Source organism: Dermochelys coriacea, chromosome 9 (genome assembly GCF_009764565.3).
Source record: "Dermochelys coriacea isolate rDerCor1 chromosome 9, rDerCor1.pri.v4, whole genome shotgun sequence".
NCBI lineage: Eukaryota > Metazoa > Chordata > Testudines > Dermochelyidae > Dermochelys > Dermochelys coriacea.
This window is the reverse complement of record NC_050076.1, coordinates 61,296,782-61,310,597: the sequence shown is the minus strand read 5'-3', so window position 1 is coordinate 61,310,597 and position 13,816 is coordinate 61,296,782. Positions and strand designations below refer to the sequence as shown.

The 13,816-nt window shown below is 43.3% G+C and overlaps 1 protein-coding gene across 4 annotated transcripts in view; it reads right to left on the bottom strand.

Annotated features, from left to right (window-relative positions):
- Positions 1-13,816, bottom strand: part of LOC119861755 (probable E3 ubiquitin-protein ligase MID2) — a 312,271-nt gene that overhangs the window by 115,108 nt on the left and 183,347 nt on the right. For all 4 annotated transcript variants that reach the window (XM_038417263.2, XM_043492262.1, XM_043492261.1 and 1 more), the window contains one exon: positions 2,188-2,283. In XM_038417263.2, coding sequence (XP_038273191.1) covers positions 2,188-2,283 — 96 coding nt within the window. The remainder of the gene's footprint in view (positions 1-2,187; positions 2,284-13,816) is intronic.

The following is a 13,816-nucleotide window of genomic DNA, read 5'->3' as shown; positions in this document are numbered from 1 at the left end:
GAAATATGGTTATGATATGAATATGGCATAACTAAGACGTGCTTTATGCAAGATAGGTCATGTGAGGTATCATTGGAAAGGTTATGATTACTGAATGTGTTTATCCAATTTGTATGCATGTATTATTTCTGTATCTGAAGTTAGCATATTGTCTATTTAACAATTCCAACTGTGTGTGTACTTGGGAAAGCAATCAGTCTTAAAGGGCCATTAGGAAAAAACAATGAACCTTTGAAGATGTGGATCTCCCATCTTCCCTGAAGTTCCTTCCTGTGGACATTGCAAATAAACCTTGTTTCATGGTTGCTTGACACTGCAAGGTCAGGTGATAAGGTCACCTGGTACAAAATACCACCTGGGTCATTGCTGGTATTTTTCCACTGGGAAACAAAGGCTTCCCGCCTTATGTAAATTCTATTTAAGGCTGGGAAGCAAGGCAATTGGCACTCTCCATTTGCCTCCTGACCCGAGAAGGAAGACTGCTGAAGAAACCAAGGAACTAAGCTATGGGAAGGCAAGGGATGAGTCCAGGCCGAGAACAGGGGTCTAGCCTGTAAAGAGATATAACTGGAACTCTGAGCTACAGAAACTCTACAACCTGCCTAAACAATATTTAGGGTGCAAAATTACTATGTGTAACCGTTTCTGTAGTGTATTATGCTTAGTTTGCGTGTTTTTTTATTTGCTCAATAATTTGCTTTGTTCTGCTTGCTATCCCTTATAATCACTTAAATATACCTTTATAGTTTATAAACTTGTTTTAGTTTATTCCAAAACCCAGTTTGTGGAATTCATATCTTGGGGGAGAGAGGGCGCAAAAAGCTGAGCATATCTCTCCACATTGAGGGAGAGGGTGAATTTTTATGAGATTGTGCTGTGCAGATATTTCTACACAGTGTGAGACAATATTATTTTGGATTTATACCCCAAAGGAGGAGCTGATTTCAGTCGGTCTCTGCAATTGGATGTGTGCGCGCGTGTGTGCGCGCGCGCGCACTGGAGAAGGCTTGAGAGCCTAACACAGCAAAAACAGGGTGAGGAAACCCAGGCTGGTGGAAAGGGTGGGCTCAGTGAGACTCCAGCACATCAGGTGGTTCCCCAGGAAGGGGGGTCCAACCCATCACAACTGTAACCACCCACAAGCAATATAGGCCAGTTTGTGTCCATGCAGCAGCACTCAAATTCCAAATAGCACAGAATTCTTTCTTCTTTCATACTTCCCCACTTGAGCCCTGAGCCCACATGCGGGCCCTGTGCTCTCACAGTGCCCCACTCCAATAGCGCGTGTTCACATCTGCACATCACCTTGTAGGATCGGAATTGGAAGGTGTTCCCTCTGCAACTATCTACACTACCTCTCATCTCATTGATTGTTGCTTGTTTGTCCTCTAACGGGTGTTTTATGATACGGTCTCTCCAGCTCTCACTGCATACGGGTTTCTGCTTCCTCCACAGCACTTACGAAGGCAGTTAGGAGGAGAAACTCCAGGATAGACCCCATGCTGCTTACTCCATACTCCTCTCCACAGTACAGTTATAATTATTCTGTTTATGGTCCATCAGCCACTTCCATTTGCCCCTCTCCAGACAAACTATCTTCTCCCGAGAAATTGTCTCAGACACTTTACTGGCTCACTACTCTAGCTATATTGGGCCAGACTGGCCCAAGCTGGGGCAAGGAGATGTAAACTACACCTCCCTGTGTCAACTAATCCCCCTACACCCCAAGAGGGTGACGCACCCACAGTGGTCAGGCAGTGCATGCCCCCATTCATCACTGACACCGTCCATCTCCCAACATCCAGCTGCCATGGGAGAATTGCACAGAACAATCTCAGTTTGACGGAACATGTTATTAGGCTACCTCCCCCATGGCCAGTGCAGTTTGCTCATTGTAATATAGTGTATTTACCAGCAGTCTGTCCTGTCTAGATTTAAATTAATCAAGGTATGGGGTTTCTGCCATTGCCCTTGGGACACCATTCTGCAGCCTCATTCATCTCATGCCAGGGCTTTCCCCTGCATTATCCCTTTCCAAATTTCACCCGATTTCCCCCCAATCATCACCCCAAATAACCCCTCTCCCCTATTCAGGGTTCCCATGCTGCAGGCAGGTATCACGCCCCCAGTGCACACACTCCTCAGCCAGCACGGACCCCTGCTCTATGAAGCATTGCCACCACGTACCTCCACCTGCTGGCAGATCTGTATCAGCTTGGCCATCTGGTTTTCGAGTTCACTATTGCGTTTAACCAGGTTGGTGAGGTTCGTCTCCAGGGTTTGCTGCCGGCACAGAAACAGGAAGGAAGGAAGGAAAAAAGAAAGAAAGAGAGCCGTAAGCATCAGCAGAGCTGGAGAACCGGTTCCACGGATTATGAATATCTCAGAACATTATTGATGACAAACACACACACATTAACGGCTTTGGGCACTGGCAGCTTCCACCCGGGCCATTTGCAGCTACCACAGATTGCTGGAACGCTGCTTCGTATACAAGAGGGAGACACAATAATCTGCTTCTAAGCCAAAGCTAATGTTATTTCATTATCCCAGGTTGACAACTACAGTAACTTTCATGGGTGACTAGAGGGCAGCACAGTGCAAGTGGCCCACAGGGCTTGGCAATGCAGTCTGTATCCTTAAAGGTCATCAGCACAGAGGAGGGATTGTGTTTGTGCCTCTCTGGAGGCACCTCCTGGAATCTGGGAGGTGGGTTCTTAACCCTGCCTTGATTTTTTTTTTCTTTTTGTCTTTTAATGTACAAAACTGAGTTTGACTCCCCTGACTTTCCTGGAAAACTCTATGCACAACAGAAGAACTTATTCCAACTCTTGCAATTTCCCCATGATATTAGGGGTATTTCTAAAGCCCCAGCTCCTGGAGTCATGAGATTATATAAGGGGTTTTTTTTAAACACACAAATTTCTAATCATTGAGGTTGCAGAGCAAAGCTGAAAAACATGACCCCTATAGGCTCAAAAACCTGAAGGCAAATAAAAGAACACCATATTTTTAAAATGTTGTGATTTTTTGGGAGCTGGCACCTGATTTAAAATAATTGGGGTTGGCAGGTCTGTTATGACATCAAAAGATGCTGAGCATGGGAAACTGAAGTGAGAGTCAAGACACTAAACACACTGCACTTATGTTAATAGCTACAGCATACAACTCCAATGTCCTACTCACACCTGCAAGAAAAACGTTAAAGATACATCTCCCCATCTTTCTCCCTTTCAACTGCAGGCAGAGGAATCTCACATTGTTACCAAAGAGCCCTTCAATAAAAATAGGACAGACCAGACTTGATATTCCTCATATTTCTAAAGTAAAAAGCAAACAGTTTTTTGTTAAATAGCTTCAGGCTCCTTGGAACATTATAAAACCCATAAAAATCACACACCTATTTTCCCCACCTTTCACAGAGCAATACCGATAGGTAGGCTTGGCAGAATTCAATTTCCTTTTTTTAATAATTTTGACACAATGTGTATTGTTAAATAAATAAAAAATGAAAAAAAAGCTTATTTAAATTTTCACAGTTGTGGAAAATTGTAACAACATCAGAGAATGGGGAGGGGAGACAATTATTATTTAATTACTTTAGACGGCCAAGATTCAAAAAGTTAAAGGTTTGCAACCATTAAAACACAAATTGTCTACATAAAGTAAATACTCTTAAATCAAACTCTAATAAGTTCTCAAGTAGCATTTTTCTTACTTTGCCTATCTGTAAATTTTTATTATTATTAATGAAAATATTTTTCGTCAGTTGTGCGTGTATAGTATTGACATTTATTGACATTTGCCGATAAAAATCTAATCCTTCCAAGCCTACCTCTAGGCTACTCAGGTAAAGACAGAGTACTGCATGCTCAGATTTGTAGTCTTCATGGTTTGCAGTTTTCGGAGATAAGGAAGACTGCAATTTGCACCGATTGAGACAAGTGCAGTGCATCCCTTGAAGCTGCTGACAAGTTGCCAGTGCGTCCCTAGCTGGACATTGTTCAGACACCTCTTCTTTTAGCAGCACCAGATGCTATTCTGCATCCAGTTTTCAATTGGGAAACCTGTCTGATATGAATAAACTACTCTATTTTCCATCCATCTCTCCTCTCCTCATCCTGTGTCTGTTATTGAGATAAAAGGCTCCTGGGAGAAAAGTTGTGGTCTCAGCGACATAACTGCGAGCTGTCTTCATTTCCGTTCCCAATTCCCCAATTGAACTAGCATTTTGTTCTTGGTAAATTACAATTTAATAACAGAAAGCAGGATTTCAACTAAAGCAGATAGAGATTCCCGAGAGATTGTTTATTTTGATGGTTATGCCGACATTTTGACTGATCACTTTGGATTCTCTGGACATCCTGTTATAAGCCCTTCAGACCCTTTAATCCTCTTGTGTTATAAAGAGCTAGAGGTTAACATTTTCAAAGTGCAATATACAGCGAGGGGACTGTTTGATTCCTGTCCAGCACCTAGCCAGCCTTGTACTGACGCTGCTGTGTCAAGGGATGGAATTGAGATGGGACACTGGAAACCCAAATGTTGGCTTTTCTTGTGACTAACTGAAAGGGTGGGCCCAAAAGCAAGGGAAATCCTTTCTAAAATGGGGCCAGTGAATAGGAGGTGGAGAGAGATTTTTATTTTCTAAGTAAGCGTGAGGAAGTACATAGCAAGCGCGTACTCAGTGTGCTGAAAGACGCTTCAAAACTTAGACAGAAAAAACTCGGGTTGGCAGATGGGTAAATACAACAAACTTTGATCTTAACACACTCTGAAGTGTTATGTTGCTACGCTGCTCCCCGACCCAACAGAGATGCAGCATTGTAGACTTACAGCCCCTAGCCAGAGCGTGCACCTTGGTCAATCTGTCTAGCTACAGTGTCAAATGTCAGAAATACAAATACAACCCTCGCACCACCACCCCCACAAACCTGCACTCTCAGCTATAATTATTTATGGTTTGTATTGCAGTGGCACCTAAGAGCCCATTGTGCAAGGCACTGTACAAACACAGAACAAAAAGACAGAGGTGTAAATCCAGAGTAACTCCACTGGCTATAGATTTACCTCAGCACAAGAGCAAAGCCAGCCCACATTCTCTCCCAGGGACCTCCTGACTCCCTAGGGTACATGCCAACCCCTACATTAGATGAACTCTTTGTCAATTTCTGAAGGAGGGTTGTTAATATTAGAGAAAGAAAAGAAAGTCATTTGTGGCTAACCACAACTTGAAGGTTTTGTGGGAAGCCTGGGCCATTTAGATGAACTGAGACAGTTTGCAATCATGCTTCCACTTGCTGCCTATTATGCTAAATGCTGGTTTGCTGCCACATCAGTCCTGGTGTGCTGGCTGATGTAATATTTATGGAGAGGAATGCAATCTAACAGACATAGCAGCTAGTAAGAGCCCATTTGAAACTATTTCAATATCTGTGGACACACAGTGGACTTATGCTTTTGGATATCAATAATTTAAATGACATCACATTTCCATTAAAATATGTGATTCCACTAAGAGAAAATGTTTTATAACAAAGTGCTCACAACCTATTGCAATACTTGTCATGAAAATGATACCCTATTAATATTTGAAACTTCTGAGCCCAAAAAGAATCCCTGTGGTGTTTTATTCATACTTCGCTTGGAACTGCAGCCCATAGCTCCCAGCAAGACTCTAACAGTCCCATAAACAAGGATTCCCTCAGCATGCACATATAATTCTGGGGCTGGTTAGCCAATGGAACTTGAATCACAGTCATAAAGTACAGGCACATCATTAATTCCTGAAACCCACTGGCTCCTAAAATATTCAGAGCTCATTTGCAATCCTGCAAATTGCTAGCCAATGGCTGATAAAGCATAATATAGAAATAGGATTGAATAATGACATGAAACTCAGGCGGCTTTCATTAAGCTGAAAATGCTATGCAAAACAAACCTACGTTGATAATGAAAAAGCCAGCTGTTAACAGTTTTTGCCACTGTTTTCTTATAGCTCAATATTAAACATAATTTGAATAAAGAACTGAGCATTTAACTTGCTAATTATCTTTCTCATCATTGACTTGGCTACACTGGAGTTTCTGTGCTGAATTGGGAGTTGATCTTCTTTAATGGTCTAATGCTGTTGAAGAGCAATGAGGGTAGGCGAAATGAGTTTTCAGTTAAATCCTTCATTACATTAAATCCTTCAAACAGCTGTTCAGGAATCCAGGATCTACAGCTAAGAACATAAGAATGGCCATACTGGGTCAGACCAAAGGTCCATCTAGCCCAGTCATGTTCCAACAGTGGCCAATGCCCCAGAGGGAATGAACACAACAAGTAATCACCAAGTGATCCATCCCCTGTCGTCCATTGTCAGCTTCTGGAAACTGTTGTCTTTCTTCCTAAGAGATTGTAGTTGTCCTCTAAAGCATTCATAACACTTTATATTGAGCAGGCATCAATGCATTAAGTGTTCTCTGATATCAAAATAACTTTCCCGGCCCTAAGAATGTATTAAATAAAAAGATCTTCTTGATATTCCTGTTCTTCAAAGCATCTTTGCCGAAAGACAGGGCTGATAGTTGCTAGTACCGGGACTAAGATAGTACATGAAAATGCAAAAATAGGTTGCTTCTGTTTAATTTGCTGAAAAACAAAAGAAGTCCTAATACCTGAAGACCTAATTATACCAGGTAGTTATTATATCTATAATTACAGAAATTATAATTTCTGTTTAACTCTTATTTTCCCGTGCTCTATTTTTCCTGAACAAGAGTGCCTATAGAACTCAAAAGTTTGTCTCTTTCACCAACAGAAGCTGGTCCAATAAAAGATATTAAGTCACCCACCTTGTCTCTCTCACTTTCCAAAGCATTTACTTCCTGACCCGAAATATTCCAGTCTTGGTCCCTGCACAACAGTGATTTTTTGGAGTGTGGAAAGGCGGAGCAGCAGCAGCATGGGTATGAGCAAAATTCCTTTGGCCCAAAATACGTAGATTTAATTTAAATTAAAAATGATAACCATACTTCCTCTCTGCATCCAATCCCGAACAAAAAAAGCAGAAGCTTGGACCTTGGCCTGGACATAGTCATAGAATCATAGAATAGAACCATAGAATATCAGGGTTGGAAGGGACCTCAGGAGGTCATCTAGTCCAACCCCCTGCTCAAAGCAGGACCGATCCACAACTAAATCATCCCAGCCAGCACTTTGTCAAGCCTGACCTTAAAAACCTCTAAGGAAGGAGATTCTACCACCTCCCTAGGTAACCCATTCCAGTGCTTCACCACGCTCCTAGTGAAATAGTGTTTCCTCATATCCAACTGAAACCTCCCCTACTGCAACTTGAGACCATTACTCCTTGTTCTGCCATCTGGTACCACTGAGAACAGCCTAGATCCATCCTCTTTGGCACCCCCTTTCAGGTAGTTGAAAGCAGCTATCAAATTCCCCCTCAATCTTCTCTTCTGCAGACTAAACAATCCCAATTCCCTCAGCCTCTCCTCATAAGTCATGTGTTCCAGTCCCCTAATCATTTTTGTTGCCCTCTGCTGGACGCTTTCCAATTTTTCCACATCCTTCTTGTAGTGTGGGCCCAAAACTGGACACAGTACTCCAGATGAGGCCTCACCAATGTCGAAAAGAGGGGAACGATGACAACCCTCAATCTAGTGGCAATGCCCCTAGTTATATAGCCCAAAATGCCATTAGCCTTCTTGGCAACAAGGGCACACTGTTGACTCATATCCAGCTTCTTGTCCACTGTAATGCCTAGGTCCTTTTCTGCAGAACTGCTGCCTAGCCATTCGGTCCCTAGTCTGTAGCGGTGCATGGGATTCTTCCGTCCTAAGTGCAGGACTCTGCACTTGTCCTTATTGAACCTCATCAGATTTCTTTTGGCCCAGTCCTCTAATTTGTCTAGGTCTCTCTGTATCTGTCAAACATAAAGGGTAGGGTAACCACCTTTCTGTATACAGTGCTATAAAATCCCTCCTGGCCAGAGGCAACATCCTGTTACCTGTAGAGGGTTAAGAAGCTCAGCTAACCTGGCTGGCACCTGACCCAAAGGACCAATAAAGGAACAAGATACTTTCAAATCTTGGGGAGGGGGGCAGGGGGGAAAGGCTTTTGTTTTGTGCTCTTTGTTTTACGTGGTGGTTCTCTCTTGGGACTGACCATCTTCTCTAACCCATCCTAATCCAAGTCTCCAATACTGCAACCAGTATAGGTAAGCCAGGCAAGGCGGATTAGTTTATCTTTTGTTTTATGTGAATTTTCCCTGTGTTAAGAAGGAGGTTTATTCTTGTGTTCTGTTACTTTAAGATTTTGCCTAGAGGGGGATCCTCTGTGTTTTGAATCTGAATACCCTGTAAAGTATTTTCCATCCTGATTTTACAGAGGTGATTCTTTTACCTTTTCTTTTAAGAACCTGATTGATTTTTCATTGTTCTTAAGATCCAAGAGTTTGGGTTTGTGTTCACCTGTACAAATTGGTGAGGATTCTTATCAAACCTTCTGATAAGGTGTAGATCTTGGGGGGATATTTTGGGGAAAGACATCTCTAAGTGGTCTCTTTCCCTGTTATTTGCTTAAAACGCTTGGTGGTGGCAGCATACTGTTCAAGGACAAGGCAAAGTTTGTACCTTGGGGAAGTTTTTAACCTAAGCTGGTAAGAATAAGCTTAGGGGGTCTTTCATGCACGTCCCCACATCTGTACCCTAGAGTTCAGAGTGGGGAAGGAACCCTGACAGTATCCTATCCCTACCCTCCAGCGTATCTACCTCTCCTCCCAGTTTAGTGTCACCTGCAAACTTTCTGAGGGTGCAGTCCACACTATCCTCCAGATTATTAACGAAGATATTGAACAAAACCGGCCACAGGAGTGACCCTTGGGGCACTCCGCTTGATACCACTGCCAACTAAACATGAGCCATTGATCACTACCCGGTTTGCCCAATGATCTAGCCAGCTTTCTATTCACCGTATAATCCATTCATCCAGCCCATACTTCTTTAACTTGCTGGCAAGAATACTGTGGGAGACCATATCAAAAGCTTTGCTAACGTCAAGGAATAACACATCCACTGCTTTCCCCTTATCCACAGAGCCAGTTATCTCGTCACAGAAGGCAATTAGATTAGTCAGGCATGATTTGCCCTTGGTGAATCCATGCTGACTGTTCCTGATCACTTTCCTCTCCTCTAAGTGCTTCAGAATTGATTCCTTGAGGACCTGCTCCATGATTTTTCCAGGGACTGAGGTGAGGCTGACTGGCCTGTAGTTCCCAGGATCCTCCTCCCGTTTTTATAAGGTGGGCACTACATTAGCCTTTTTCCAGTTATCTGGGACCTCCCCCGATAGCCATGGGTTTTCAAAGATAATGGCCAATGGCTCTACAATCACATCCGCCAACTCTTTTAGAACTCTCAGATGCAGCGCATCCGGCCCCATGGACTTGTGCTCATCCAGCTTTTCTTAATAGTCCTGAACCACATTTTCCTCCACAGAAGGCTGGTAACCTCCTCCCCTTGCTGTGCTGCCCAGTGCAGTAGTCTGGGAGCTGACCCTGTTCGTGAAGATAGAGGCAAAAAAAGTACATTAGCTTTTTCCACATCCTCTGTCACTAGGTTGCCTCCCTCATTCAGTAAGGAGCCCATACTTTCCTTGACTTTCTTCTTGTTGCTAACATATCTGAAGAAACCCTTCTTGTTACTCTTTAACATTTCTTGCTAGCTGCAACTCCAAGTGTGATTTGGCCTTCCTGATTTCACTCCTGCATGCCTGAGCAATATCTTTATACTCCTCCCTGGTCATTTGTCCAATCTTCCACTTCTTGTAAGCTTCTTTTTTGTGTTGAAGATCAGCAAAGATTTCACTGCTAAGCCAAGCTGGTTGCCTGCCATATTTACAATTCTTTCTACACATCGGGATGGTTTGTTCCTGGAACCTCAATAAGGATTCTTTAAAATACAGCCAGCTCTCCTGGACTCCTTTCCCCCTCATGTTATTCTGCCAGGGGATCCTGCCCATGAGGGAGTCAAAGTCTGCTTTTCTGAAGTCGAGGGTCCGTATTCTGCTGCTCTCCTTTCTTGCTTGTGTCAGGATCCTGAACTCAACCAGATCATGGTCACTGCCTCCCAGGTTCCCATCCACTTTTGCTTTCCCTACTAATTCTTCCTGGGTTGTGAGCAGCAGGTCAAGAAGAGCTCTGACTCTAGTTGGTTCCTCCAGCACTTGCATCAGGAAATTGTCCCCTACATTTTCTTGGATTGTCTGTGCACCGCTGTATTGCTCTCCCAACAGATATCAGGGTAATTGAAGACTCCCATGAGAACCAGGGCCTGTGATCTAGCAACTTTCGTTAGTTGCTGGAAGAAAGCCTTGTCCACCTCATCCCCCTGGTCCGGTGGTCTATAGCAGACTCTCACCACAACATCACCCTTGTTGCTCACACTTCTAAACTTAATCCAGAGACTCTCAAGTTTTTCTGCAGTTTCATACCGGAGCTCTGAGCAGTCATACTGCTCTCTTACACACAATACAACTCCCCCACCTTTTCTGCCCTGCCTGTGCTTCCTGAACAGTTTATATCTATCCATGACAGTACTTCAGTCATGTGAGTTATCCCACCAAGTCTCTGTTATTCTAATCACATCATAATTTCTTGACTGTGCTAGGACATCCAGTTCTCCCTGCTTGTTTCCCAGGCTTCTTGTATTTGTGTATAGGCACTTAAGATAACTCGCTGATCGTCCGGCTTTCTCAGTATGAGGTGGGAGCCCTCCCCTCTTGCGCTCTCCTGCTCTTGCTTCCTCCCAGTATCCCACTTCCCCACTTACCTCAGTCCTCTCTGAAGGCAACAGCTTTTGCTTTGTATGTAAACATATGACCATTTTAGAATCACTTCCTAAGCATGAGCAGTACAGTATTCCCTGGAGTCTAAGTGCACTTAAAGATAGATGCATTCTCCACATAAAAGGTGGTTAATTAGGTGCCAGCTTTGCTGGTTCATAGCTTACAAGCTTTGCTAGCTCTGTAACCTATGAAAACCAATTATCACCAGTTTATTTTTCTATTTTCTTTTTCTTTTAAGAAAAAATAATAAAGAGAAAAGAGAAGACAAGAAAAATAAAACAAATCCAAAATTAGAAAATTTAAGAAACAATTGTTAATGCAATACCAAGGCCATGAGACCAAGACAAATTGAGAAACTGCACATTTGAATTTGCTCTAGCCATGTTAGCTCAGCCATGCTGGAAATACACAATATTTTTTATTCCTTTCTCCCTTATTAAATGTAACCTTTAATATAATCCTTTATGTTATTAGAGTACACTATAAACTATAAATTTTGGTGTGAAATGTGGCCAAATTAGCCTTCCCAGTGTAACCTTAATAATTGGAGTTTCCTGAATGTTCCTTACCCTCGTCACTGGATTAACTAACATATTCCACAAGAATGTCTACTGTTGCCTTCAAATGTGAGCGTTTAACCACCAAAATTACTCCAGAAAACTTGCCTGGGAGATGTGATGCAGACCCTTTTTCCATCTAGTCACTGCTTCAAATCCAGCCTAATGGAGGTGATCACAAGTCAGTATCGTGGGATGGCTGTTGAATGGCCTTATCGGAAGGAGTTTGTAGGTCCCAGATCAGTTTACAGTATCACTCTCTAGGTTTTTATACTGCACTCTTCACTCTGGTGCCTGTGTCCCCAACCCAAACATTGCCACTGCTGCTTGGCACTTGCCATGACTGACAATCCCTGGAAAGTAGCCTCACTTCAAGACAGCTCCTTGAGTCAGGAGAATCTCAGCTTTCATTTCAGAAAGGTCAGTGTCTAGCCTTCCTGCTGTTGTGGAAATGCCTGGAGCATTTGACACGCAGAGACTCACACCCCAGTGGATATACAAAGGGGACTCTGTCCTGGGCTGTCATGTGCTGCCTTTCACCCACATTAAATTCACTTTAAAACCAATCCCACCAGATACTACTAATGTTTCATTAGAAAGGCAGCAAATGGATGCAAAATGAATACATCTGGATTTGCTTATTACCAAACTAAGCAAGAGCTCTCAAAGGACTCTGGCTCCGCATTTCCTCTCACAAAAGGCTACTAGTGCTGGGTGGCTGTTTAAATTTGTGGTTTTATTTGGATTTTTAAAGAGGACACTGATCCAGGGCACCCCAGCCATTAATTACAAACAACCCCAAAATGTCAAACTGAAACAGAAGCACACTGGTCCCCCCACTCACACAGCACACTCAGTGGGCACAGCCATCACAGAACAAAACTCCCACCACTTCACATCTCCACCCATCTTGGCTCTCCCCAAACATAGCCCCGACAAACCGGCTGTGCAGCATGCTCAGGAGGTCACAGATTTAAGCTATTTTGGCCTAGGAGAGATGGGGAAGGTGTATTTAAAAGCATCACCACCACTGAAACAAACAGGGCAAAGCCATCAGCCTTCCAGCAAACAGGTTTCTTGGCAGTCTGAGGGTGCACACAGCAACAGCCACAGCTGCTCTCAGATCACCTGAGTGGGCTGAGAGATCTGGCACACAGAAATGAGAGCGACACCTGCTGGGTGTTACATAGATATTTAACACATTCCAGTGGGTTCTCGTAGGAGGTAAGTGTAACCATCACACAGTGCGTACTGACTCTAAGCAGGAGACTGTCAGAGAAGATAAGCAGTTGGAGACACAAACTATGTTTAAAAGGAGGCGCACGGGGCTAAAGTTGAGCAAGGGTCTGAAGGGATTAATGAATAAACAATTCAAGCAGAATTTCTTTAAGCAACAAGGGACTGCAATATACAAATCACAGAACTCTACAAGAGAAAAGCGCTGAGATGAGGAAAGACAAGACTTCTCTATAAGGTGTTTTACTTTCCCTGGAATGGAGGGCAGATGGCTTGTATAAGCGGTGAGCATCCCAGCCCTGCCTGTCTGGGTTTCCCAGTGCACAGCATCTCAGACTCTCTGGGGCAGAGACCGTCTTTCTCTTAGGGTCTTGTCCAGCACTTAGCACATTGTTGATAATAATTCAATAACTATGACTAATAATAACATGGAGTAGAACTGGCGGTATATGAACAATGCAGCTTTTCCTCCCACCTCCACTCCACATCACCCAGTATCCTTGAACATATTTGTGAGCCATGCTGCTCCTGAGTGCTGATCTACTGCACAGCTACACAGTATGCTGATACCACTGTCCATTCCTACTGGTTTTATTACCATTGGTTTGGAATGCGTTAATTCTACTCATTGTCCAGGTCAACAAAGCAAGCCTGGTTTCATCAATGAGACAGCTTCCTGGTCTCCAAATACAATACAACCATGCCACCCAGTCCAACTTTATGTTCTATTGTTATGTTTTCCCAGCTAAATCCCATAATCCTGATTACTTCCTAAATCCAAATAAATGGATGCTCTGAACCAAATGGTTTTACATTCCAACATCTGCTTCACACTACTGCCTTCTCCATGTAGGTGAAGGAGCCCAGCGAGCTGCAAAGCCTGTGAGATTCACTTATTGCCTTAGGAATGTACATCAATTCAGTTACTAGCTGGGTTATCAAACATCCCTTAGCTGCAAATCAAACTGCATTGGCAGCTGCTAAGTACCAAGTGAATCCCTCTTGCCCTGAACCTGTACGTCCAACAGGGCAGAGATGCAAACTGGTGGAGCTACTCTGAGACTGTCTACATGAGAATGCTGCACTGGTTTAATTTTTTTTTAATTGTGATATTAAACCAAATCTGTTAAGTTGGTGCAAAAGGCCACGTGGACACTCAGTTTGGTTTGAACCAG